Raw genomic sequence first — 25737 nt, forward strand, 5'->3', positions numbered from 1 at the left:
CTGGGACCACTGGCCTTGCATCCAGACTCCAGGACCTGGCTCTGCCTACCAGTAGACCAGTACTAACCCCAGGACTTTGCTTCACCCACCATAGGATAGGCAACAGCCCTGGTGTTTTCTAGACCCTGACTCTACCCACCAGTGAGCCAGCACTAGCCCTGGGGCCCCTGGGGTTCTGCAGTCAGCCATCTTGTGACCTGGTCATGCCAACCAGTGGCCAGCAGCCTCTGCACAGGGCAGGGCTTAGCAACCAACCTGAACAGGGGCCAACCAAGCCTACCAGACGGCCCACATAGTTAGCTCACCACAACAGAAGGACCCACACAGCCCTCATAGCAGGAAACCACCAGAGCATATAGCTTGGGTGATTAAGCGGGGAATGCACTGCTGGGACACATAGGACGTCGCCTACAGGAGGCCACTTCTCCAAGGTCAGGAAACATAACCAACCTACCAGAAACATAAAAATGCAAACAGCAACTTAGGCAAAATGAGGCAACAGAGGAACATGTTCTAAATGAAGGAACAAGATAAAACCCCACAAGAAAAACTAAATGAAGTGGAGATAGGCAAATACCCAAAAAAGAGCTCAGGGCAATGATTATAAAGATGATCAGAGAACATGGGAAAAGAATGGATACACAGAGTGAAAATTAAAAGTTTTTAACAAAGAGCTAGAAAATATAAAGAATAACCAAACAGATGAAGAACATGATAACTGAAATTAAAAATACACTAGAAGGATCAATAGTAGACTAAATGATACAGAGAAACAGATCAGTGAGCTGGAAGACACAGTAGTGGAAATCATTGATGCTGAACAGAAAAAAGAAAGGAAAAGAAATGAGGACAGTATAAGAGACCTCTGGGACAACACTGAGTGCACTAATATTCTCATTATAGGGGTCCCACAAGGAGAAGAGTGACAGAAAGTGACTGAGAACATATCTGAGACATAATAACTGAAAACTTCCCTAACCTGGGAAAGGGAACAGACATCCAAGTCCAGGAAGCACAGAGAGTCCCATACAAGATTAACCCAAAGAGGAATACACTAAAACATGTTGTAATTAAAATGTCAAAAATTAAAGACAGAGACAATATTAAAAGCAGCCAAAGAAAAACAACAAATAACATAGAAGGGAACTCCCATAAAGCTATTGGCTGACTTTTCATCAAACTCTGCAGGCCAGAAGGGCAACATATTTAAAGTGATAAAGGAAAAAACCCACAACCAGGAATACTCCCAGCAAGGCTCTCATTCAGATTTGATGGAAAGATCAAAATCTTTACAGACAAGCAAAAGCTAAAAGAGTTCAGCACCACCAAACTTACAAGAAATATTTAAGGAACTTCTCTTAACGAATAAGAAACGGCCACAACTAGATAAATGAAAATTATGAAATGAAAAGACTCGTTGGTAAAGGCAAACATACAGTAAAGGTAGGAAATCATCCATGCACAAAGTTAGCAGGGAGGTTAAGAGAGTAGTAAAATCATCTATATCTAAAATAAGCAGTTAAGGGTTACACAAAACAATCAGAGGTAAAATATGATACCAAAAATAATAATTGTGAGGGGAGGAGAATACAAATGCAGGATTGTTAAAATGTATTTGAAATTAAGAGATCAACAACATAAAACAATCATGTATAAATACAGATTACTATATAAATACCTCATGGTAACTACAAGCCAAAAATCTATAATAGATACACAAAAGAAGAGAAAAGGAATCCAAACATAACACTAAAGATAGTCATCAAATCACAAGAGAACAAAAGAAGGAACAAAACAGCCCTACAAAAAAACCCTAAAATAATTAACAAAATGGCAATTAGAACATACATATAATTACTTTAATTGTAAATGGACTAAATGCTCCAATCAAAAGACACAGAGTGGCTGAATGGATTAAAAAAAAAAAAAGACCCATATATATCCCGCCTTCCTGCCTACAGGAGACTCACTTCAGATCTAAAGACATACACAGATTGAAAGTGAAGAGATGCAAAAGGTATTGAACACAAATGGAAATCAAAAGAAAGCCAGGGTAAGTAGCAATACTTATATATGATAAAATAGATGTTACAATAAAGACTGTTGGAAGAGACAAAGAAGGACACTACATAATGATCAAGGGATCAATTCAAGAAGACATAACAACTGTAAATATATAAACACCAACATAGGAACACCAAAATACATAAAGCAAATACCAGCAGACATAAAGGGAGAGATCAATAGTAACACAATAATAGTAGGAAAGTTTTACACCCCAATTACATCAATGGACAGTTCATCCAGACAGAAAATCAGTAAGGAAACACTGTGTCTTAAATGACACATTAGACCAGATAAGACTTAATAAACACATTTAGAACATTCCATCCAATAGCAGCAGAATACATTGTTTTCAAGTGCACATAGAACACTCTCCAGGATAAATCACATGCTAGGCCACAAAACAAGCCTCAGTAAATTTAAGAAAATTGAAATCATATCAAGCATCTTTTCCAACCACAACGCTAGAAGACCAGAAATCAACTACAAGAAAAAAATTGCAAAACCACAAACACGTGGAGGCTAAACAATATGCTACTAAAAAACCAATGGATCACTGAAGAAATCAAAGAGGAAATTTTAAAAAAATACCTGGAGACAAATGAAAATGAAAAACAATGATCCAAAATCTATGGGACACAGCAAAAGCAGTTCTAAGAGAGAAGTTTATGGCAATACAAGCTTATCTCAGGAAATGAGAAAAATCTCAAACAACCTAACCTTACATCTAAACTAGAAAAAGAACAAACAAAACCCAAAGTTAGTATAAGGAAATAAATCATAAAGATCAGAGCAGAAATAAATGAAGGAGACTTAAAAAACAATAAAATGAAACTAAAAGCTGCTTCTTTGAAAAGCTTAAAAAAAAAACAGATAAACCTTTAGCCAGACTCATCAATAAAAAAAAGAGAGAGGGCCCAAATCAATAAAATCAGAAATGGAAAAGAAGAAGTTACAACTGACACCACAGAAATATTAAAGATCATAAGAGACTACTACAGGGACTTCCCTGGTGGCGCAGTGGTTAAGACTCCCTGCTCCCAGTGCAGGGGGCCTGGGTTCGATCCCTGGTCAGGGAAGTAGATTCCACAAGCATGCCACAACTAAGAGTTCGCATGCTACAACTAAGGAGCCCGTGAGCCACAACTAAGGAGCCCACGTGCCGCAACCTGGGAGCTGGCGAGCTGCAACTATGGAGGCTACGTGCTGCAACCAAGGAGCCCATGAGCCACAACTAAAGGAGCCTGCCTGCCCCAACTACGACCTGGTGCAACCAAATAAATAAATAAATAAAATATAAAAATAATAATAAAAAATTTTAAATTATGGAAACTAATTTAATAAATAGATCCTTTCTTTGAAAATCTTGTTATGAATCTCAGTATAAATGAGTGAATGGTGTATTACATCACAGACTAATTTTTTAACCCACCAAGTATATTCTGATCTTTTTTTCCAGAAGTCTTTTATAAAAAACCAAGTAGAACATCTGTAGCCTAATTAAAAGAAACTGTCACTTAACATATTGATGTGTTTTGTTCTATAATTCCTTTTAAAAGCATTTGTTGCTCCTATAGGAAGTAAAATACGGTTGTTTTCCAATAAAGTGTAATAGACAAGTTTCTTAAACAAAATATAATCTTTAACATAAATAAGACTATCCACATGCTCCATAATGTAAAATATTTTCAAACATCTCACAGATATTTTCTAGTAAAGACTGTCCTTCATTATCTTTGATTGCCACCCAATAAATCCAGACAATAAACATAATTATTTCTACATCCAATAATAAGCATTGATTCCCAGACCACAGGAGAAGAGAAAACTTCTCCAGGAAGTTGATACACACTTTGCAACTCTCCACTCTTAGATTCCAAGATCCATAGCTTCCCATCAGTAGATGCTGCTGCCAGCAACACTTCATTGCCACGACTGTGGTTATGGAAAGCAAATGGTGTTGAATACACCCTTGAAGTAGTTTCAAATTTCCATTGGAGGTGACCTTTCATACTACAACAGTAGATAAAGCAATCATGGGAACCAAAAAATATTTCTTGCTCTGATGCTGAGGTACATGGGGATGAAAAGATTGGTCCATTGGTAGAGAACTGCCAAATCTGAAGGGTGATAAAGGCAAAAATAATTCATTCATCTCATTTCCACAATTCTATAAAGCTTTTTGAAATTCTTAATAAAATGTGAGAGACGCAGGCTACTGAATGGTAACTGTACATAGAGAAAATAATGCTTTCTCCCAAAAGTAGCACCCTCAGATTAGACCTCTGTCCCAATGGTAAAATCTAGCACAAAACCCACCAGTGAGTGTCCTTATTACATAAATCACCGCTATGCATAATATTATGAAGTAAAATTCATTTCGAACCCCATTCAGAAGTTATTACTTATATGTTCAGAGACACTTATTTCAAAGAAAAAACTATACAGTTTTCAGTGTATGTTATTAAAAATTGTATCTTATTCTGGTCTCCTAATGGAGGAATAAGGGGGTAAGTAGGCTGAAAGGAAAAGTTTATGTGCAATAATTTAAAGCTTTAAACAAAGAGCTATGAGTTGTGTGTCTACCCTGTAGATATATACACTGTTTGCTTATTTCAAAGCTACTATAGATTAACCTGTCAGCCATACTTTAAAGAAAACACACAAGGAAGAAAAAGCTTAAGTCTAAGATAGTGTTTACAAATCCATAGTAATAGCAGTACAGTAAAAGCAAAATAAAAAGAGTGGGTATATTCACGAAATATGATTTGTAATCTCAATTCTGTCCCTGACTTGGACAAAATCACTTTAATCTTTCTTTGATTCATTCAGAAAAGGTAAAAAAAAGGGGTAATAGCATTTGCTGCTTTTTAGAAATCCAAAGGTGAGAATATATTCAAATTACTTTGTAAATAAAAAATATTAAGTGAACTTAATAAAAGATTTCATCACAAAGTAATTGTCACACAGAACAAAAGAAACTGCTAGGCTATGAGGGGTGAATGTAGAATAAAAAGCACCCAAAGTCAACTCTAGCCAGCAATGGGCTAACTTACGTTGGAGCTAGTACACTCTCAAGTCCACAAAATAATCCCCAAAATCAAAAACACAGAAGTTGTGCCACAGTCACTTATGGGTAAAGAAGTAGAGATTATTATCCCAACGAAAGACCTATTATGACTCAGAAGGAGCCTACCCTGCCGATCATGAAGTTGAAGATGGAACTTCCACACAATGCAAATTGGGTTATGTAACAGATTTAGGTTTTCATAGAAAAAGCAGGAGTTTATTTCAATGTTCACAATCGGAATAGAGGTTATAATAAAGTTGGCTAAAAACTGATAACATGGGCTTCCCTGGTGGCGCAGTGGTTCAGAGTCCGCCTGCCAATGCAGGGGACACGGGTTCAAGCCCCGGTCCGGGAAGATCCCGCATGCCACGGAGCAGCTGGGCCCATGAGCCATGGCCGCTGGGCCTGCACATCCAGAGGCTGTGCTCCGCAACGGGAGAGGCCACAACAGTGAGAGGCCCGCGTACCGCAAAAAAAAAAAAAAAAAAAAAAAACCAAAAAAAAGCTGATGACATTTTTTAAATTGTGAGAGGAGAATGGCAAAAGTAAAACAATGTTTGGATAGAGTCTTTTAAATCTATTATAGCGTCATTCAAAATTTTAAAAACCCGTGGTTTGACAATTAAAATAGAATTAGTTTTCAACACAATGGGTCGAATAATGTTTAAAATTTTACTTCAGTTGTCACCAGCTACTATGCCTTTGAGAAATGTAAATAAAACAGAACTAGAAATTTTTACCTGTTCTCCAAAGTGAGTAAAGCAGAGAAAATTCCCATCTACACAGCCAATACAAATATACTGTAGGCAACACCGTGGAGAAGAAAAGAGTGGCTTTCCACAGGAATGTTTCCAAACTATCTTCCCAGTGGCCTGTCAGGGGCAAAAAGCAATTCACAGCATTTAAATCATTCTACTAATCAACTACCCTTTATAAAATAAACTCATAAATCTCCCAGAGGTAAAGCTATAAACACCAGAAAATGCTATAATGGCATGCTGACATTATAAATGAAGCTAGTACACATATACACAGCTATAAAATTAATGAGTGCTACTTATGAATGCTAAAAACTTGCAGTAAAACCAGGAAAGAAATAACTAGCACATAAACTCCATCCTTAGAATGGACACGAAGTTCTTGACAGGACCGAGAACAGTCTGCCAACTTAAAAATTGATAGGACTTCCCTGGTGGCACAGTGGTTAAGAATCCGCGTGCCAAAGGAGGGGACACGGGTTCGATCCCTGGTCCGGGAAGATCCCCACGCCACAGAGCAACTAAGCCCGCACGCCACAACTTCTGAAGCCCACACCTAGAGCCCACGGTCTGCAACTACTGAAGCCGGAGCACCTAGAGCCCGTGCTCTGCAACAAGCCACCGCAATAAGAAGCCCACGCGCCACAATGAAGAGTAGCCCCCGCTCTCTGCCACTAGAGAAAGCCCATGCACAGCAATGAAGACCCAACGTAGCCAAAAAAATAAAATAAAAATAAAATAAAGAATTGATAAAAGACATACACAGAACTTAGATTTTTCTCATCTTTCTATACTTTATGTCAGTCATTTTTAATGAATTCTGGTTCAGTAATGTATGGACTATAACTGAGATCTACTTCAAATTTGCAGAATTCAAAGCAAAAATAAAAAATATTAAAGAAAAACAGGTAATAAAATCAATAAATATTCTTTTATGCCTACAGGATTTATAGCCAGTAAAAGTCCTCCCAGCGTAGCAAAATACAAGTGATATGGAATCAGGCTCAAACAAGGAGAAGAAAAAACAGTTCCTCCGCATTTCAACTTCCAAGCACACTTCTTTTTCTGCAAATAAGAAAGCAAATTAAAAAAAAAAAAAAGAAAGAAAAAGAAAGCAAATTAATTGGTTTCTGCTGGTGATTAACAAAATATACATATCCCGTCCCTCCTGATGTTATGTCTATCTTAGTTAATATAACTTTTATTTTTAGTATAAAAATAATATATACTCACTGTGGAGAATCAAGTTAGTATAAAAAGATGACAAAAGCCAATACCCAGAGATTACCACCGTTAACATTTTAGCATTTTCCCTTGTGATCTTTTTGGTGCACGCACACACACACAGCTTAATATACTTGAGATCATCACTCTGAATATCATACACTTTGTATCTAATTTAGCTCAATTACTTTGTAAAACTCTTTAAATATTACTTTAATGAATCATATCCCATATGAACACAAAATAATTTCTCTACCTTATCATTGAAAATTGTCTTGAACTAATTGCTTGGTGTTATAAACAATCTGGAAATAGACATCTTCGTGCATATATCTGTCCATGTTTCTGATTATTTTGCCAGGACAGATTCCTAGAAGAATTTTACTGAATCAAAGGATATGAAATTGTTACCTATGGTCAAATTGTTTTCCTCGAAGGCTTTACCTCCCACCATTGTCACCAGCATTTAATGCTACACTCTAATAACATTTGCTTCTTTATCTCAAAGTTTAAATTTTCATTCCTTTGATTCTTAAACATATGAAATATTTAAATTCATTTACTAGCTATTTCTTCTTTGGGGTCCTGTGCATTTATATCCCTTGTTTATTTTTCTATCTGGACCTTTACATTTTTCTTATTAATTTGTATTTGCTCTTAATTTATACTTATGAATATTTTAACTCTGTCACACTTGTTTCAAAAACTTTTCCCAACTTATTTCTTTTTAATTTTATAATTCTTAAATTTAAAAATTTTATGTGATCAGTTCTTATTGATATTTTTGTGATTCTTCTCTATTGTCAAGATGGCATTCTAAGTTCCTTATATTTCAAAACTCTGAGTAGTAAATTTATTTGAAAATTTGGTATGGAAGTTAAAATTGTCTTAAGATATTATGGCTGTTAATTAACCCCTTAATCTTCCCAGATCGCAAACTTGGGAAGAGTTAATACCTGCTCCCCTAGTCACCACCACCTGATAGTTTCACACTCTTCTATCTATGCTTATGGTATGAAATTGATGAAGTGAATTCTTACATATATATCTAAAGCATATGCATGCTGGTCATGAGAACCAATGTAAAAAAGTCCTGTGGTTGGATCCACAGTTGCTGAGCTTTTGACAGCATCATCAGTAGTAAACATCCAGTATTTTTCTCCACTATTACTCTTCAGAATATAAACCAACCCATTATAACAGCCTGTTGGGAAACAAAATACAAAAGATGAGATTTAGATATGTCACTGGAAAATAAGTATTTGGCTTAAATCATGACAATATATATTCGATGTTCTTCATGTGTACTTAGGCTCTATGTTTGGCTCGATTTACATTTCAGCAAAGCAGCAAGCATTTGTATAAAAAACCTATTTAGTAGGTACATCTTACATTTTAAAAGTACCATAAAGTGCTTCACTACCAGGAAAACAATGAACATGAGCATGCTGCAGCAGAAAGAGGCTTTGACAACTTGGATTCAGATCTTGTCATGGCCATCCTTTGGGCAAATTACCTAGCATCACTGGGCCTAGATTATCTTTCTGCTGAATGTGGATACATCTACAGCAGGGTTACTGTGATAATTAGGATAAATGCCCAGTACATAGTAGGTGTTCCAGAAATGCTAACATTAACAATGACCAAATGTTTATTGACCTTTTACCTTGTGAAGGGAACTACTCTAAGAACTTTATATCTGTCAACTCATGTAATGCTCACAGTGAAGTGCTACTATATGCATATATATATATATATATATATATATATATATATATATATATATATATATATATTATTTTGGCAGTGTTGGGTCTTCGTTGCTATGCATGGGCTTTCTCTAGTTGCGGGGAGCAGGGGCTACTCTTCGTTGCGGTGCACAGGCTTCTCATTGCAGTGGCTTCTCTTGTTGTGGAGCATGGGCTCTAGACGTGTGGGCTTCAGTAGTTGTGGCGCATGGGCTCTAGAGCACAGGCTCAGTAGTTGTGGCGCACAGGCTTAGTTGCTCCGCTGCATGTGGGATCTTCCCGGACCAGGGATCAAACTTGTGTCCCCTGCACTGGCAGGCGGATTCTTAACCACTGCACCACCAGGGAAGTCCCTGGAGCAGTGGACTCTTGATTGTGGTAGTGGTTACATGATAGTATGTATCTGTCAAAATATAAAACTGTATACTAAAAAGGGTTTTACTGTATATTATATTAATAACAAATATTCAAAGTACTAAGTGATAGTTAACAACACTGAACTATATATTTGAGGTGATGTATGCTAACTAGATTTACTGTGGTAATCATTTTGCAATATACACATATCAAACATTATATTGTATACCTTAAGCTAATAAAATGTTGTATGTCAATTACATCTCAATAAAACTGGAAATTTTTTTAAAAAGAGAAAAAAAGTACTAAGTGACCACCACGTGCCAGAGGCTTTGGGTTTAGACACTTGGAACGCAAACAGTAACCTCAATGAGCTGACTTTCATGAATAGGGATTACTCATGATCATTCACATGTATAACTGAAAGTTTCCTGTAGTATAATTTTCAAAATGTAAGTTTTCAATACAGAAGAATCAAACTCAGATTCAAGTAGATTCTAGCCAGGCTAACATAAGTAGGGAGATATATTCCTAAGCACTTAGTCTGAACAGCTTTGGTAAGCACATGCCATGAGCATTAAAGTAAAACTTGATGTAGTTTGGGGGGTAAAAAGAGAGTGGTAGTTCAGGAGACATTACGCCTAGACCCCCATATCTTTGTAAAGTAAGAGTCACCTACACCTTAATGAAACTGAGTAGAAGGTAGTAGCTAACACTTGTTGAAGGTCACAGAGCTGGTAGTAGCTTTACAGCTAGGTTCAAATCCAGAAACTCTGACCTAAGGCCCACACTGTGAATCAGCATGTAGTTAACTATTATTCTTTGAGCACTTAGTCTGTCCCTAGCAATGTACTAAAGGATTCACAAGCAATTATTTCATTTAATCCTCTCAAAAGCTCTATGATTATTGTGGTAGTTTTAAAATATATCCACAAATTCTTTGATACTCAGAGATATTCAACAGGTGAAGCTAATTCCCCTCCCTCTGAGTGTGGGCCAGACTTAATGATGTTCTTCTAATAACAGAATAAGGCACAAATAATGGTATACAACTTTAGACACTAAAAGTACTGCGTTCCTCCTCAATCACTCTCTTGGGTCACTCACTCTGAGGGAAGTTAGCTTCCATGTTGCGAGGGCATTCAAGCAGCCTATGGAGAAGCCCATGTGTCAAGAAACTGAAGCTTCCTGCCAAAAGCCAGCAAAAACTGAAGTCTTCTGTTTGCAGCAATGTGAGTAAGCCATCTTAGAAGCAGATTTTTCCAGCTCGTCAAGGCTTCAGATGGTTGCTGCCACATGAAAAACCCTGAGCCAGAACGTTCAGCTAAACCCTTCCTAAATTCCTGACCCATAGAAACTGTGAGATAATAAATGTTTATTAAAGCAACTATATCCCAATAAATAAATAAATAAATGTTTATTATTCTAAACCATTAAGTCTGGCGATAATCTGTGATGCAGCACCATGTTTTATTTATTAAGCCCATATACTCATAAGAAAACTGAAATTCTAAGAAGTTCAGCAACTCGTTAAAGGTCACAGAGCTGGTTACAGCTTTAGAGTTAGCTTCAAATCCAGAAACTCTGACCCAAGGCCCACACTATGAATCAGCATGTAGTTAACTATTATTCTTTGACAGCAACCAAACCTACTATGCATAGGTTTTTTAAATTTAACTTGGCCCTACTAGCATTACCATATGGTAATTAAATTTAACTCTATAAACCTCAAATTCAGAAACTTACCCACTACAATAAAGTTTCCACACTTAGATACACATGCTGAGGATTCAATGCGATCTCCCAAAATCTGTTCCCATTTCACCTTTCCAGAGTAAAGATCAACTGCCATCATTCTATGAGAATGGGAGCCAATGTACACAGTTGCAGATGACTTATCAACAGCTGGTATTACAAGCAGAGGTGAAGCATCCACACATTTGCCTGTGTCTGATCTCCACCTCACATGAAACTCCATTTTCTCAGCCCCCATCACAGATGTTTCCTCTTCAGAAACTTTTGCAACACAGGACATATCTTTTGACTTCCCAATAAGAGCTGGAGGATTTAAGCTTTTCATATTTTGAATGTTAGTCTGTGAAATTATATCAGAAGAACAGGCTGAAGGGCAATGTTCCAACTTAGTTAAAAACCTAGTAGTATTCAGAGACAAAATCTGACTCCCTCGGCTCAGTGCAATAAAAGCATTGATCTCGTTGTCACAATTTAAAGGCATGACAGATTCCTGATGTAAAGATTTTCCACTGGTTTCCTCTTGATTAACATCGCTGGATTTTCTTTTTGTGGAATAATTCTTGCTAAATGTCAGATCTTCATCTGGAAACACTGTTTGAAGGATGTGATTGTAAATCTCTAAAATAGAACTGCTAAGAATAATTTCCAGAAGCCCAGGTACTGCTGTGCCAACAAGGTTTTCAATCTCATTGAGGAGCCGTATGGACTTCAAAGAATCTCCACCACTATTTAAGAAGAGTGACTCATCAGGAACCTTCAAAGGGTCTTCTGAGAGACTCAGAACAGACTACAGATTAGAGAAGTGAGAAATATGGTGAAGTTAAAGATCTAAAACCAAAAGAATTCAGCATTTAAAGGTAATATATAGATGATGGTAACTACATTAATGAGATGAACACAAACAAAATAAATTTTTTAACAATTAAAGTAAATTTTAAAATTATTTTCTATATAGTAAAGGAGACCATCATTATGCTACCAATTTTGTCACAAACTACCCTAGAACTGCAAATTATACTTCCCTTTAGAGCAGTTTTTCTACCCATACAATAGGAAATGGAATTATAAAAACACCTGATTTAATATCAGATATTAACAATATCTGATATTTCTATAATATGGGAATAATTATTTTCATTAACTTCACATAAACCGAAATTATTTTCCAAGAATCTAAAAATGAAGTGGATATTACTTTTATCTAGATATCTATTTTCAGACAAGACTGTACAGTTACATCCTCTTGTTAGAACCCTTTAGAAAACTCCAAATTTTATCTAAGAAAAATTATACTGACCTGTAAATCATAGGTAATAAAATATATATATTTTAAAATAAGTTTTTAATTGTTATATACATATATATATTAATTCCCTTAAGCAGAAGCATACATGTTGTTACTGAAAGTTCTTCTGGAATAATTATGTTAAGCCTTTATACCACAGATTGTGGTACAGCAAGATTTGGCTATTTTTTCAACTCTGACAAGTGTTACTGCACTTGACTGACCATCTTAGGGAAAAGTTATGTCAAGAGGCGTTTTGTCTACTCGTGCCTTTTAAGACTACCTCACTTCCAATAAATTTCTATATAGGGAGCTTAATCTAATCTTGCAGTAGAGAACCTAACCCTTATTTGAATACAAATTGAATAAAACAAAGCTATACTACTTAACATCTGGGCAGCAGTAATATTCTTAGAAAATTTTATCAGACTTATTAGGATGCTACATTCCCTGAAGATATACAACGACCTCTTTATAATAACAAATTTGTATCTTAAAAGTTGTACCTTCCACAAATGATGTAATTTTTCCCAAAGTTCCTCTTTTCCATTGAGTTTACATTCAGACTTCAAGTTTATGGAGTTTAAATAAATCTTATTTAACTCAGAAACATCAATTTTGCCTTAATACAAAAGAGAAATAACAATTTTTAAATTTCAGCTTGACCCCTTCATGTCTTTGTTAGTCACAATACACACATTTTTCATTGTTAAGGTTAGAAATCCTATAAAATAGTTTGTCATGCAGAATCAATAATCAAGAAGACAGTCCCATGCTACCCAGAATGTAGTGGGTAGCAGATAAGAAGAAAGGAGGGACTTCCCTGGTGGCGCAGTGGTTAGGAATCCGATACCTGCCAACGCAGAGGACACCTGTTCAATCCCTGGTCTGGGAAGATCCCACATGCTGCGGAGCGACTAAGCCCGTGCGCCACAACTACTGAGCCTGTGCTTTGAAGCCTGTGAGCCACAACTACTGAAGCCTGCGAGCCTAGAGCCCATGCCCCGCAAAAAGAGAAGCCACCACAATGAGAAGCCTGTGCACCACAACACTAGTGCACCACAACAGAGTAGCCCCCGCTCGCCACAACTACAGAAAGCCCACGCACAGGAGCGAAGACACAACGCAGCCAAAAATAAATAATATTTTTAAAAGAAAAAAAAAAGGAGAGAAAGCCCGCACACAGCCACAAAGACCCAATGCAGCCAAAAAATAAATAATTTTAAATAAAAGAGAAAAAAAAGAAAGGAGGGGCTAATGTTGCTCTCATTTAAAGAGCTAAAGAAATGGTACTATTTACTGAGCAATAACCACATTCTGAAATATTAAATAAAGATGAAATTGGGAAAGTAATAGAATATGGTGATTAAGAGCACATGTTTTGAAGTCAAACAGTCCTACAGAATTTCAACTCTACTACTAACTAGCAGTGTGATTTGGGGGAAATTATTTAACCTCTTAAGCCTTATTTTCCACATAAGTAAATGGGAATAATACAACCTACTCACAGGAGTTTCTGGAGATAAAATGAGTTAATTATACAAAGTATTTAACAGAGGGTCTACCACAATATATATTAGTATTACTTATAATAATAAGGATTTAAGTGGCCTTTAAACTAGTTAATACAATTAGTATCATTTGGCACTGAAACATAGCTGCTTCAAATTATTTTACCATGAGATGTAAATGGTAGAGAATCAATCAATACAAGCTCATCCGGGATTGCATGACTTGGAAGATGTTTCTGCAGTTCTTTAAAGACGTAATCCTTTACTAAATCATTTTTGGACACCATGAACAAAATTAATTTTTCCTGATTATACCATGTAACTGCACAAGATTCCACTTGTTGAAGACCTTCAGCAACCTATGAGAGAGATTATCTCAATTTGCCAATAAGGACATTTAAAAACAAACTTCCTAAATACTCTGCATTCAATACAGTCAAATTAAAATCTGGAATTCACCAGAGAGTTTTAAAAAATTGTTTCCTACTATCACTATTACCAGCACACTGGGTTCTTAATGTTTTCCAAAAATAATAGCTCCCAGAGCAAAATAAGTCAACTTATCTTCAGTTATCAAAATCCCCTTTGTCACTTATTTAAAAAACAACTCTTCATGCTGAGAATAAAGTGCACAATGAATTATCCATATCTTCTACTGTAATTCATCATTAACACAAAAGTCTTAGGTTTAAATAATACTGACAGAGAACCCTGGAACAGAAGAGTAGTTATGGCTGCCTCTAATACCTACATATATTAATAGATGTTTAATATTTAAACAGTTCTACCTGTTGCACAAGTTCAATGTTAAGACGTTTGCCATGACGTTTGATCTGACTGTCCTTTCGTCCCAAGAAAAATATCTCTCCATCTTTTATAGTCACAAAGTCTCCTGTGGCCCTCATTGTGCCAAGTGGTACTGTCATTTCATCATCAAGAAAACATACTCTATTTCTGCCACCTTCACAAGATATAAACAACAATGTAATTTTAAAAATTCATGGAAAATATAATAAAAACCAAGAAATCAGAACATCTCCAAAAGCTCAGTTACTAAGTTTCAAAGTCTGAATATTTATATAAAAAGGGGGACTCACTTTTAAATGTTATCTTATAAAATTATATACAATAAGAACCTTAGTAAAGTAAGCAAAGGGATGAAACACAATCTAGTTCTAAAAATACATGTGATTAAAAACATTCTTAAAATACTAATAGAATTTTGGCTATAAACAGAAATACAAACAACCAATTTACAGTTTCTAAATTACTTTTATATCTTCTCTTAGAGTATTAGACATTGTTATCTGAAATAATTATGGTAACTAATTAAATGTTTCATGACTGTGAGGATGAGATTAAAAATTACCATCACCGAAAAGAATACTAGACTTAAGAATAATTGAGGAAAGAATAAAATTAACACATCAGATTTTTTTTCTTGGAAAAAAAAAGAAATTATTCCCAATCAACAAATGTAAAACAACCTAAAAATACTTGGCCATTGCCTTCTTGAACTGTGAAACCATTAGTATCTTTCACTTCAACTACTGTTCCAAGCAGTGGAAATCCCAGTTGTACAGGCAAGTCACATCTATGAAAACACAACAACCCAAACCAAATTAAAAATTTTTCATTTGAATAGAATATTTACCAGTGTATTTAAATCACATTGTATCAAATAAAGAAAAAAAAAGTTTTTGTTATAATTCAAAGACTGACAAGAGGAAAAGGTTAGGTGGAAAAGTTATGTTATTCATTGCTGTTTAGTTACGAAAACCTCTGGCAGGATCTGTAGCACCAGTTAAAATAAGAAAGGTTCTGGATTCCCAGCTTAAAATTCTAGATAAAATAGTGTTTATAAAATATTACTCCAGTGCCTATCAAAAATACTATTTGTGTTAAGATACTGGAAAAATAACCGTTTCTACCCTACCCTGAAGTAACTGAAACCCTTACTTCAAAGTAGAGTTAAGAATTTTCTCTGGTATCCTGTAAAAAGTCGCCCAACTTGAGACCTCGGTGATACCATAAACATTAAATATTTGTGTTTTATTGCCTATTCCTCTCCAGCTTTTGAGAACAGTTAATGATGGAAATGCTTCGCCACCAAGGGCCAATACTCGAAGAGAAGTATTGGTTGATAAAACAGTTGACTTGATAAGCTGAGATCCAAATCTTCTAAGCAATGTCGGTGTTGCCTGTAGATACATTAAAAATAAATTATTTCTTTCCCTTCACTTCTTTAAAAAAAAAACAAAAAACAAAAAACCACACTGTAGTGATTAGTCCAAAGCTTAACATTGGGAGCTCACAAGGAAATTAAGGCTGTGTTTACTAAATGGCAAATCATATTTGGAAAACTACTGAAGCAGCATTACCTTTTTAATGTGGACATAAATTTTGCTTCAGTAAAAAACAAGCAAATATTAATTATGTTTCATTATGCAGTTTAGACAAAAAGGTTTAAAGGACAAAAATTTATTAAATGAATTTACATTTCCTTTCCCATTATTCCTATGTAGAAAAAGTATATAAAAGTGTTAAGGAAGTGCCTAAGCAAAACAATGAATAAAGATTTTAAAAAACAACTTTATTAAGATAATATAATTGACATACAATAGACTATACATATTTAAAGTGTACAATACAAATTTTGAGATATATTATAGGTGAAACCATCACCACAATCCAGATAATGAACATATCCTTCAACCCTAAAATCACCTATGTACCATTGTAATTCTTCCCTCCAACTGGACCTCTCCTCCAGACAACCACTGATCTATTTTTTGTCACTGATGATCAGCTGGCATTTTCTAGAATTTTATAAAAATGGAATCATACAACATGTATTCTGTTTTGACCTAGCATCTTTTACTCTATGTTCAGTGAAAATACTTTGTGATTCATGTTGTATATATCAATAATTCATTCTTTTTTGTCTTAGTCTGTTCAGGCTGCTATAACAAAATACTGTAGACTGGGTAGGTTATAAACAACAGAAGTTTACTTCTCACAGTTCTTGGAGGATAGAAGTCCAAGACCAGGGTGCCAGCATGGTCCAGTTCTGGTGAGAGCTCTCTTCCAGGTTAGACTTCTTGCTGTGTCCTCACATGGTGGAAGGGGATAGGAAGCTCTGTGGGGTCTTTTTTACAAGGGCACTAAATCCCATTCATGAGGGCTTCACCCTCATGACCTAAGCAGTCCCAAAGGCCCCATATGAATTCTGGGGGGACACAAACACTCAGACCATAGGACTTTTTATTCTATTGTATGGATCAGGACTACCTTTTGAATTTCCATATAAAATTTAGGATCAGCTTGTCAATTTCTCCCCCAAAGAAGTCCATCAGGATTTTGATAGGGGCTGGGTTTAATTTATAGGGAGAACTGCAATCTTGACAATATTGAGACATCCAATCCATAAACATGAAATGTCTCTTCATTTATTTAGCTCTTCAATTTCTATCAACAATGTTCTATAGTTTTCATCGTACAAGCCTTGCTCTTCTTTAAATTTATTCCTATTTTATTATTTTTGATGCTATTGTGAATATAATTATTCTCTTAATTTCATTTTTGGGCTTTTTTTATATAATGTAGAAATATAGTTGATTTTGCATATTGATCTTGTACCCTCCAACCTTGCTGAACTTGTTTATTAGTTCTAGTAGTTCCCCCATGTTGTCTGCAAATAGTTTTACTTCTTCCTGTCCAGTGTGGGTGCTTAATTTCTTTCTTCCTTTTTGCTTTATTGCACTGCCTAGAACAACCAGAATAATGTTGAAAAGAAGTGAAAAAGCAAACATCCTTGCCTTGTTCCCAATCTTAGAGTGAAAGCATTCAGTCTTTTATCCAATTATAATGTTAGCTGTAGTCTTTTTGTAGACATCCTTTATCATGTTGGGGAAGTTCCCTTCTATTCCTAGTTTGTTGACTTTTTTTTATCATTGGCATTGGATTTGCCAAATAATTTTTCTGCATCTGCTGACATAATTATGTGCTTTTTGTTCATTATTCTTTATCTAGTATATAGCATCAGTGGATTTTTGGATGTTAAAGCAAATGTGCATTCCTGGGACAAATCCCACTTAGTCACATTTGATGAAATAAAATTATTTTTAAGGCAGGACAAAAACAATATTTTAACATAAAATTCTCTCTCTGCCCATTTGGGCCCCACTACGCTCGCTTTACGGTGCAATGTGCATCTGCATTATACATTAACCAGACCACCTTAGAAGACACAGAAATACCTGCTACATCGTAAAAAGCAAATTTCTCCTCACACCAACAAGGTAATTCCTTAGAAGATAACATTCCTTTCTTAATCCTGTGATGGGTCACAATGACCCACTACTCGCCTTATATGTGCAGATCTAGACTATGTAAACTATCAATATGTCACTTTGATGTATAACTCTTTGTTTCGAAAATGTATATAACTGTGCTTTGACTTCTAACAGGCAGGAGGGTCCTCAGATCTTTCTGAAAGACTGTCCCTCGGGTTATAATCCTCAGTTTGGCTCAAAGAACATTCTTTGTTTCTTTCTTAGATTGACTAATTAATTTTTCATCAACACATTTTACATTTCCTGAGACTTATTTTGTAGCCTAGCATATGACCTATCCTAGGAAATGTATACTCTGCATTTGGTGGATGGAGTGCTCTACATGTGGAATTTGGTTGATAATGTTATTCAAGTCTTCTTTATTACATGCACACTGATTTCTGTCTAGTTTTTCAATGAATTACTGAAAGTAGGGTACTAAAATTTCAAACCATTGAGTCATCTATTTCTCCTTTCAGTTCTGTCCATTTTTGCTTCATGTATTTGGAACCTCTATTTTCAGGCAGATATCATGTTCTTGATATAACAATATACTTCTTTTTTAAAAATTAATTAATTTTGCACCAGGTCTTAGTTGCAGGAGGCAGGCTCCTTAGTTGCTGCTTGCCGGCTCCTTAGTTGCAGCAGGCGGACTCCTTAGTTGTGACATGAGAACTCTCAGTTGTAGCATGCATGTGGGATCTAGTTCCCTGACCGGGGATCGAACCCGGGTCCCCTGCATTGGGAGCACAGAGTCCTAACCACTGAGCCACCAGGGAAGTCCCAGCAATGTACTTCTTGATGTACTGACCACTTTATCATTATGAAATGTTTTGTTGCTGATTTTTTATTTGCTTGTTTATTTCTTTGTTTGTAACTTGCCTGGGCTAAATGTGAATCGTCTCCCCCGTATGGTCACTGATGTCACTGCTCAGTTGGCTTTTAAAATAGGTATTTGGGAACTCCCTGGTGATCTGGTGGTTAAGACTCAGCATCTTCACTGCCGTGGCCCAGGCTCAATCCCTGGTGGGGGAACTAAGATCCCACGAGCTGCATGGTATGACCAAAAAATAAATTAAATTAAATACTTTTTTTTTGGCCCTTCGCAGTGAGAGCTTGGAATCCTAACCACTGGACCACCAAGGAATTCCTAAAATATTCTTTTTTTTTTGACTGCATCAGGTCTTAGTTGCGGCACACAGGATCTTTCATTGCGGCATGCGGGCTTCTCTCTAGTTTTGGCATGAGGGTTTTTCTCTCTCTAGTTGTGGTGCGCAGGCTCCAAAGTGCGTAGGCTCTGTGGTTTGCGGCACGCAGGTTCTCTAGTTGAAGTGTGCAAGCTCACTAGTTGTGGCGCACGGGCTTAGTTGTCCCGCAGCATGTGAGATCTTAGTTCCCTGACCAGGGATCGAACCTGTGTCCCCGGCACTGTAAGGCGGATTCTTTACCACTGGACCACCAGGGAAGTCCCAAAATACATATTCTTGTTTTCATTTTTAAGTCTTACTTCCTAAGCGTCGCCTCATGTCTGCATAGCTCAGATGTCAACCAGTGACTGGACAGATTGTCTGTATAGATGGATCTGTGTGTGGATAGGGGAGCTCATTCAAAGTTACGTCATTTTCAAGTCTGATCCAGCTTTTATTTTCCATGGGCTCTTTTGTGTCTCTTATGTGCATGCACATAGCCTCAAGGTCAGTCAGGAATGTGCTTGCCCTCCTCACCATAGCAACCTCAGGCTGTTGGAGCTGTAGGCCCTTCTTGCTGGCTAGAATGCCACAGATTCCCTTTTCTAAAGCAAAATTCAGCAGTTTTTAAAAACATAAACATATTTCTGTAAAAAAAAATAAAACAAAAACAAAAAAACATATTTCAGATAGTTATATGCCTTTAGTTGATTTCTAAAGTGTTGAAATGGTTATTTTTGTCAATTTTGTCCAGCTTTATAGTTGCTTTTTGGGAAGAATATCTGCCAATCTCCTCACTTGGCTATAGCCAGAGGTTACATGAATGAAGATTTTAAAATGGCTTCTTTCAATAAAAGCTAAAAGGACAACCTGAATTTTAATTTGGGGAGATTATTTAAGGTCATGGCTTGTCAAAATATTTAAGCAGTAGGATGACCCTATATCCCAGTACGTACTTATTGTTCCAGATTACTATCTGGGAACTTAGTGCTTTCATTCACTCTCAGGATTCCAAGTTTTTGGTAATAAATTACAGTGGTCATCCTATTTATCCTGAAATGATCCTAAATCAAGCTCTTAACTGTTCCACCAAGAGTTTTTTGGGTTTTTTTTTTTTTTTAACAAATTTATTTATTTATTTCTTTGTTTTTATTTTTGGCTGTGTTGGGTCATCACTGCTGTGCGTGGGCTTTCTCTAGTTGCGGTGAGCAGGGGCTACTCTTCGCTGTGGTGCATGGGCTTCTCATTGTCGTGGTTTCTCTTGTTGCAGAGCATGGGCTCTAGGCGCACAGGCTTCTGTAGTTGTGGCACGTGAGCTCAGTAGTTGTCACTTGCGGGCTCTTGAGCGCAGGCTCAGTAGTTGTGGCACACGGGCTTAGTTGCTCCGCAGCATGTGGGATCTTCCTGGGCCAGGGCTCGAACCCGTGTCCCTTGCATTGGCAGGCAGATTCTTAACCACTGAGCCACCAGGGAAGCCCCCAAGACTTTTATCATATGGAAAATCTCTTGTCAAAATGACGACTGAATGGTCCTGCTCTCCATTTTCAGTAAAGCAAATCTGAAACATTCTGGCCTAATTTCTAGTGTTAAGGATAATTTCAACTTTGAACTCTACAAATGAATGCACAACTATGAATATTCAGCAAGGTAAAGCATAGTAACACTTTTCGGATACTCATAAATTGAAATCATCAATTTATTGGCACAGGACAACTCAACATCCTTTGCTACCAAATCATCTTAGGCATAGGGAAACAGGACTTAGCAAATAACAGAAAAAAGTGATAGAAAATGTTATAGTTTTCTTCCAGATTGCCTAAGTAAAAATTTATGTAAAAATGAAAAACACTTATGTTGACACTTTGGTAGATAGCAACCTAAGATTTTGCTCTAACTAAAAGGTTTCACTTTTAAAAGGCATCAAGTTTAAATAATATAACTTTGTTACCCAGAGTATGCAAAAAATTCCCAAATATACTTTAGGTTTGTAAGAAACCAAATACTGGCCCTTTCTTCGCAAGAGAAAACTCTTATTCCTGAGATAAAGAGGTTCTTAATTTCCTCAAAAGCTTAGTCCATCTCACTTTGGGGCCTTTCTCTCCCGCAGTAACTCAAGATATTCTATTTTTTCCAATTTTCAAAACTTTAGTAGCATGTATTCTCTTTGAGAGCTTTTAAGATCCTTGCTTAATATCCAATTAGGTTTGGGCAAGGTTATTTGTAAATAAAATCTGTACAAGAAGCTCTTAAAAATATATATATAGGGCTTCCCTGGTGGCGCAGTGGTTGAGAGTCCGCCTGCCGATGCAGGGGACACAGGTTCGTGCCCTGGTCCGGGAAGATCCCACATGCTGCGGAGCGGCTGGGCCCGTGAGCCATGGCCGCAGGGCCTGCGCGTCCGGAGCCTGTGCTCCGCAATGGGAGAGGCCACGACAGTGAGAGGCCCGCGTACCGCAAAAAAAAAAAAAAAAAAAAAAAAAAAAAAAAAAAAATATATATATATATATATATATATATATATATATCCATGATGACTTACATATTATTTGGTAAGAAATTGACTCTGGAGGGAAAAGATGAACGATGATAATAAAATAAAGCAAAAATTCACTATAAGACATGTGTCTTATACAAAAGAAAGGTTAGCCTGTCAGCTTTTGTGCTTTTCTTCCTTACTCAAACCAAGTCAAATGTGATCTGCTCATAATATTCCAAGTAAATATGTATTGTGAGTTATATAAAATCACAATGAAACTATATGCAAAATTTGCTGTATTTTGGGAACAGAGTTAGTAAATGTGTATCCATTTCTCAGAAGGATCTATGATCCCAGAAAAGTTAAAAAAACCACTGCTAAAGTAAATTTATCTGAGATTGTGTTTTAACAGTAAGCAAGGGGGTCAGATTTAAAGAGGTATAAGACCCTATTAAGGTACTTAGCAAATATTCCCTGAAAAATTATTCTCCTTGAATTTTACAGGAAAATAAAAGTTGTATTATTTATTTATTATTTTTTTTTTTTTGCGGTACACGGGCCTCTCACTGTTGTGGCCTCTCCCATTGCGGAGCACAGGCTCCGGACGTGCAGGCTCAGCGGCCATGGCTCACGGGCCCAGCCGCTCCGCGGCATGTGGGGTCCTCCCGGACCAGGGCACGAACCCATGTCCCCTGCATCGGCAGGCGGACTCGCAATCACTGTGCCACCAGGGAAGCCCCTAAAAGTTGTATTATTAAAATCTTGCCCAGATTCATAGAATGATTCACCAACAGATGAGAATTTATACCACTGATACCTAGCAAAACTGTATTGCTATACTCATTTCATTTATATATAATGTTTTTTTTAATAGGATGGAAAACACATTTCCTAAAAAGAAAGTCAGCATCAAATTTTGTCTCTGGGAAGAAATTTAACATCCTCTCAAGTCTCATTTAAAAAAATTTTCATTTATCATGATATGCATATAATTTTATTAATTCTCTCTAGTTTCATTAACCACTTGCAATGTTATATCTTAAGGCTAGAGTACAAGTCACATACTTTCACATAAATATTCTTTAAATCTTCAAAAATGCCAAACTTAAAAAATACATTTTTTAGGTTAATATAAAACATACCGATGTAAAAATCAGAAAATCTAAATTTCTAAGTCAATTATAATTTAACTTACTTAAAGCAGTTTTTAGTGGGAAACACAATAAACTCAAAACTTTAAGACAAGAGAGGCATATCCCAACGGATTTGAGTAAAAGTTCCCTTAGTTATTATAGTATGTACAAAGTGCATAGTAAAAGAATTTTCTAGACAGAATTAACTGATTTTTTTCATTCTCAAACAAACGACATCATCAGGAAGACAGCCCTTGACATTCTAACTAGATTATCATTAATCCATTGTAAAGAGCTACAGGAATATAAAATATTCTCTAACACACTTAAAATATTGAATAATTAAAAACAAAACATTTCATTTGCTACTAAAATGTACCTGTAAAATAGTCACTCTGTGATGGGAAAAGAGAACAGCAGCTAATTTTGATGGGAGCACTTTGACAGAAGTTGGTACAATAAGCAGAGAGGCACCACTTGATAGAGCAACAAATATTTCCACAACAGAAGGATCAAAGGTCAGAGGTGAAGCCAGAAACAAAACATCCTCCTGAGTGATCTCAAAAAGCACCCTAAGGCAAAACAGAATGTAATTATGAGAAATGCCTAACATTTAGTAAACACATATCCTAAAGAAGTATTTATAACCATTAAGTTTCCAGATGTTGGCCAGATTTTTTTTTCTCTTAGATTAACCAAAACAGCGCTATTAATTCTAGAACTCTTCTTTATAAATATAAGGATTAAAAGCCATTTAAAGTAAAGCCACTTTTTACCATGACGTATTTTATCATATGTGATGCCCTTCTGATGCGTCAACTTGACTGGACTGAATTACAGTCCTCAGAATTCCCTTTCTATTGATAGTGTGTTTCCCGTTAGGGTAGAAGGCAAGGGATATTCTCTCTAGACAGTTGGAGCACAGAAGGCGGACAGCTGTCATTTGACAGCACACACACCTTCTCCCATTTATTCAATCAAACACTAGCTTAGGTGCTGCTGTGAAGGGATTTTGTAGATATGATTAAAGTCCCTGATAAACTGACTTTAATCAAAAGGGAGGTTATCCTGCATTGGCTGGATTTACTCAGTTGGAAGGCCTTTAAGAGAGTGTTTAGGAGTTCTCTGAAGAGACTCCAAACAGCAGCTGGATCAGCAATTAGCTAGTTCAGCAATTACTCTCCCTTTCCCCTGGATCCTCTTTCCTGACTTGCCTGTGGACAAGCACATGCCCATGGGATTCCAGTCTGTTCACAATCACCCCTAATTGTCTACCCAATGAACTGCAGTCTTGCTTACCAGCCCCACAAGTGTAAGCCAATTCCTTGTAGTAGATCTCTGATATATACTCCCAGTTCTGTTTTTCAGGTAGAATCTTGACTTATTCTATACTACTTATTGAATGATGATTAATAGAGACCTCTGACTCCCTTTTCCCACTATTTGTCATTTTCTCTCAGTAACTCAACAAAGAGCAGAACAGAATATATGTGATAAGGGTATTATAGATGGATGGTCAGCAATGAGCCTATAACACTCTTCAATTTAAAGACACAAAACTCATTCTATCTAAAAGCAGGGATTACCTTAACTTCAAAATATCTTCAAGTATGGTATTGTGGGCACCCACTTGGAACCCCAGGGTTGGTATGAAGATTATTTTAAGCTGAAGACATTTTGGATTCAACAGATGCAGAAAGAAGCCTTCCTGGAGCTTCCCTTATCTGATTGATAGCAGAAACTTCTGGGGAATGAGACTACCATAAATTCCATCTTCAGGGTGACTTTTACTCCCAAAAGTACACCAAGAGTAAACCTACCATAAACCCCCTCTACTGGGGAGTTTTATGGCCCTGACGACAGGATGAAACTACCCTCATATGCATAGGCCAACGTTACCACAAAGTTTCTTATCTGCTTTTGTCTTTCCTAAAGAAACCAATTTGTATTTCCCATAGAAGCCTTTCTTCCCTTCCCTTTCCCCTACTAAGTTAAGTAGATAAGCCCCAACTTTAAGCATTTAATGATGGAGTTCAGAACATGCTATCCCAAAATATGCAGCTCTGGTATATTGACCATTTTGAGTTAAATGCACTTGAAAAACAGCAAAACAAAAACACTCTGACCTTCCTGTTTTTCATAAAGGCAGATGAAATTCCCACATGAAAGATGTCCTCCCTATACCAGAAGGAAAGTAATATTCTTAATATCAAGGATGAGACGCTGAAAGCAAGAGAACTCTATACAAAACAGACTTGGTTAAAATAATTCTTATCTTCCTTTAGCCTCCCCACACAGTTTAGTCACTTTTCCACAATTGCCTCTCTTTGTTTAACCTAATATAGTCTTGTCATCTCTTTGGGTTATTCCTTATGAAGGATCCTGTATCACATAAAACTTGTTATACTTAAATGTATGCTTTTCTTCCATTGACCTTTCTTTTGTCAATCTAATTCTCAGACCCAGCCAAAAAGAACCCTAAGAGGGTAAAAAGTGATGAAATAAAATTTATGTTTTAAGGCGGGAGAAGAAAATTTAAACATAAAATTCCCTGTGTCTGTTTGGGTCTCCCCCACCTCTTTTCCAACTGTGCAGCGTGCATCTACATTACACATTAACCAAGCCTCCTCAAAGACGTGAATGCCTCCTCCACTGTAAAAGATCATTTCTCCCCCCGTTTTATTTATTTTTGACTGCGTTAGGTCTTCACTGCTGTGCTGCTTTCTCTAGTTGCGGCAAGCGGGGGCTACTCTTTTTTGCAGTGCACGGGCTTCTCATTGCGCTGTTTTCTCTTGTTGTGGAGCACGGGCTCTAGGCACACGGGCTTCAGTAGTT

At 36.5% G+C, this 25737-nt stretch overlaps 1 protein-coding gene across 4 annotated transcripts in view; it reads right to left on the reverse strand.

Moving 5' to 3' along the window:
• Positions 1 to 25: 25 nt before the first annotated feature.
• The window catches only part of AASDH (aminoadipate-semialdehyde dehydrogenase), a 39532-nt gene continuing 13820 nt past the window's right edge, over positions 26 to 25737 (reverse strand). Inside the window, exons 2-12 of one of the 4 annotated variants that reach the window (XM_079920587.1) lie at positions 23282 to 23474; positions 15732 to 15973; positions 15260 to 15366; positions 14561 to 14733; positions 13939 to 14131; positions 12768 to 12883; positions 10968 to 11763; positions 8157 to 8320; positions 6835 to 6957; positions 5875 to 6006; positions 26 to 4184 (exon numbers count right to left, since the gene is read on the reverse strand). In XM_079920587.1, the coding sequence (XP_079776713.1) occupies positions 3795 to 4184; positions 5875 to 6006; positions 6835 to 6957; positions 8157 to 8320; positions 10968 to 11763; positions 12768 to 12883; positions 13939 to 14131; positions 14561 to 14698 (2052 nt within the window). In that variant the 5' untranslated portion in view covers positions 14699 to 14733; positions 15260 to 15366; positions 15732 to 15973; positions 23282 to 23474 and the 3' untranslated portion in view covers positions 26 to 3794. Of the gene's footprint in view, positions 4185 to 5874; positions 6007 to 6834; positions 6958 to 8156; positions 9268 to 10967; positions 11764 to 12767; positions 12884 to 13938; positions 14132 to 14560; positions 14734 to 15259; positions 15367 to 15731; positions 15974 to 23281; positions 23475 to 25737 lie in introns of those variants that run through there. The other 3 variants (XM_079920585.1, XM_079920584.1, XM_079920586.1) reach the window with 3 other exon arrangements.

This window comes from Stenella coeruleoalba (assembly GCF_951394435.1).
Source record: "Stenella coeruleoalba genome assembly, chromosome: 4".
In the NCBI taxonomy this organism is placed as follows: Eukaryota; Metazoa; Chordata; class Mammalia; order Artiodactyla; family Delphinidae; genus Stenella; species Stenella coeruleoalba.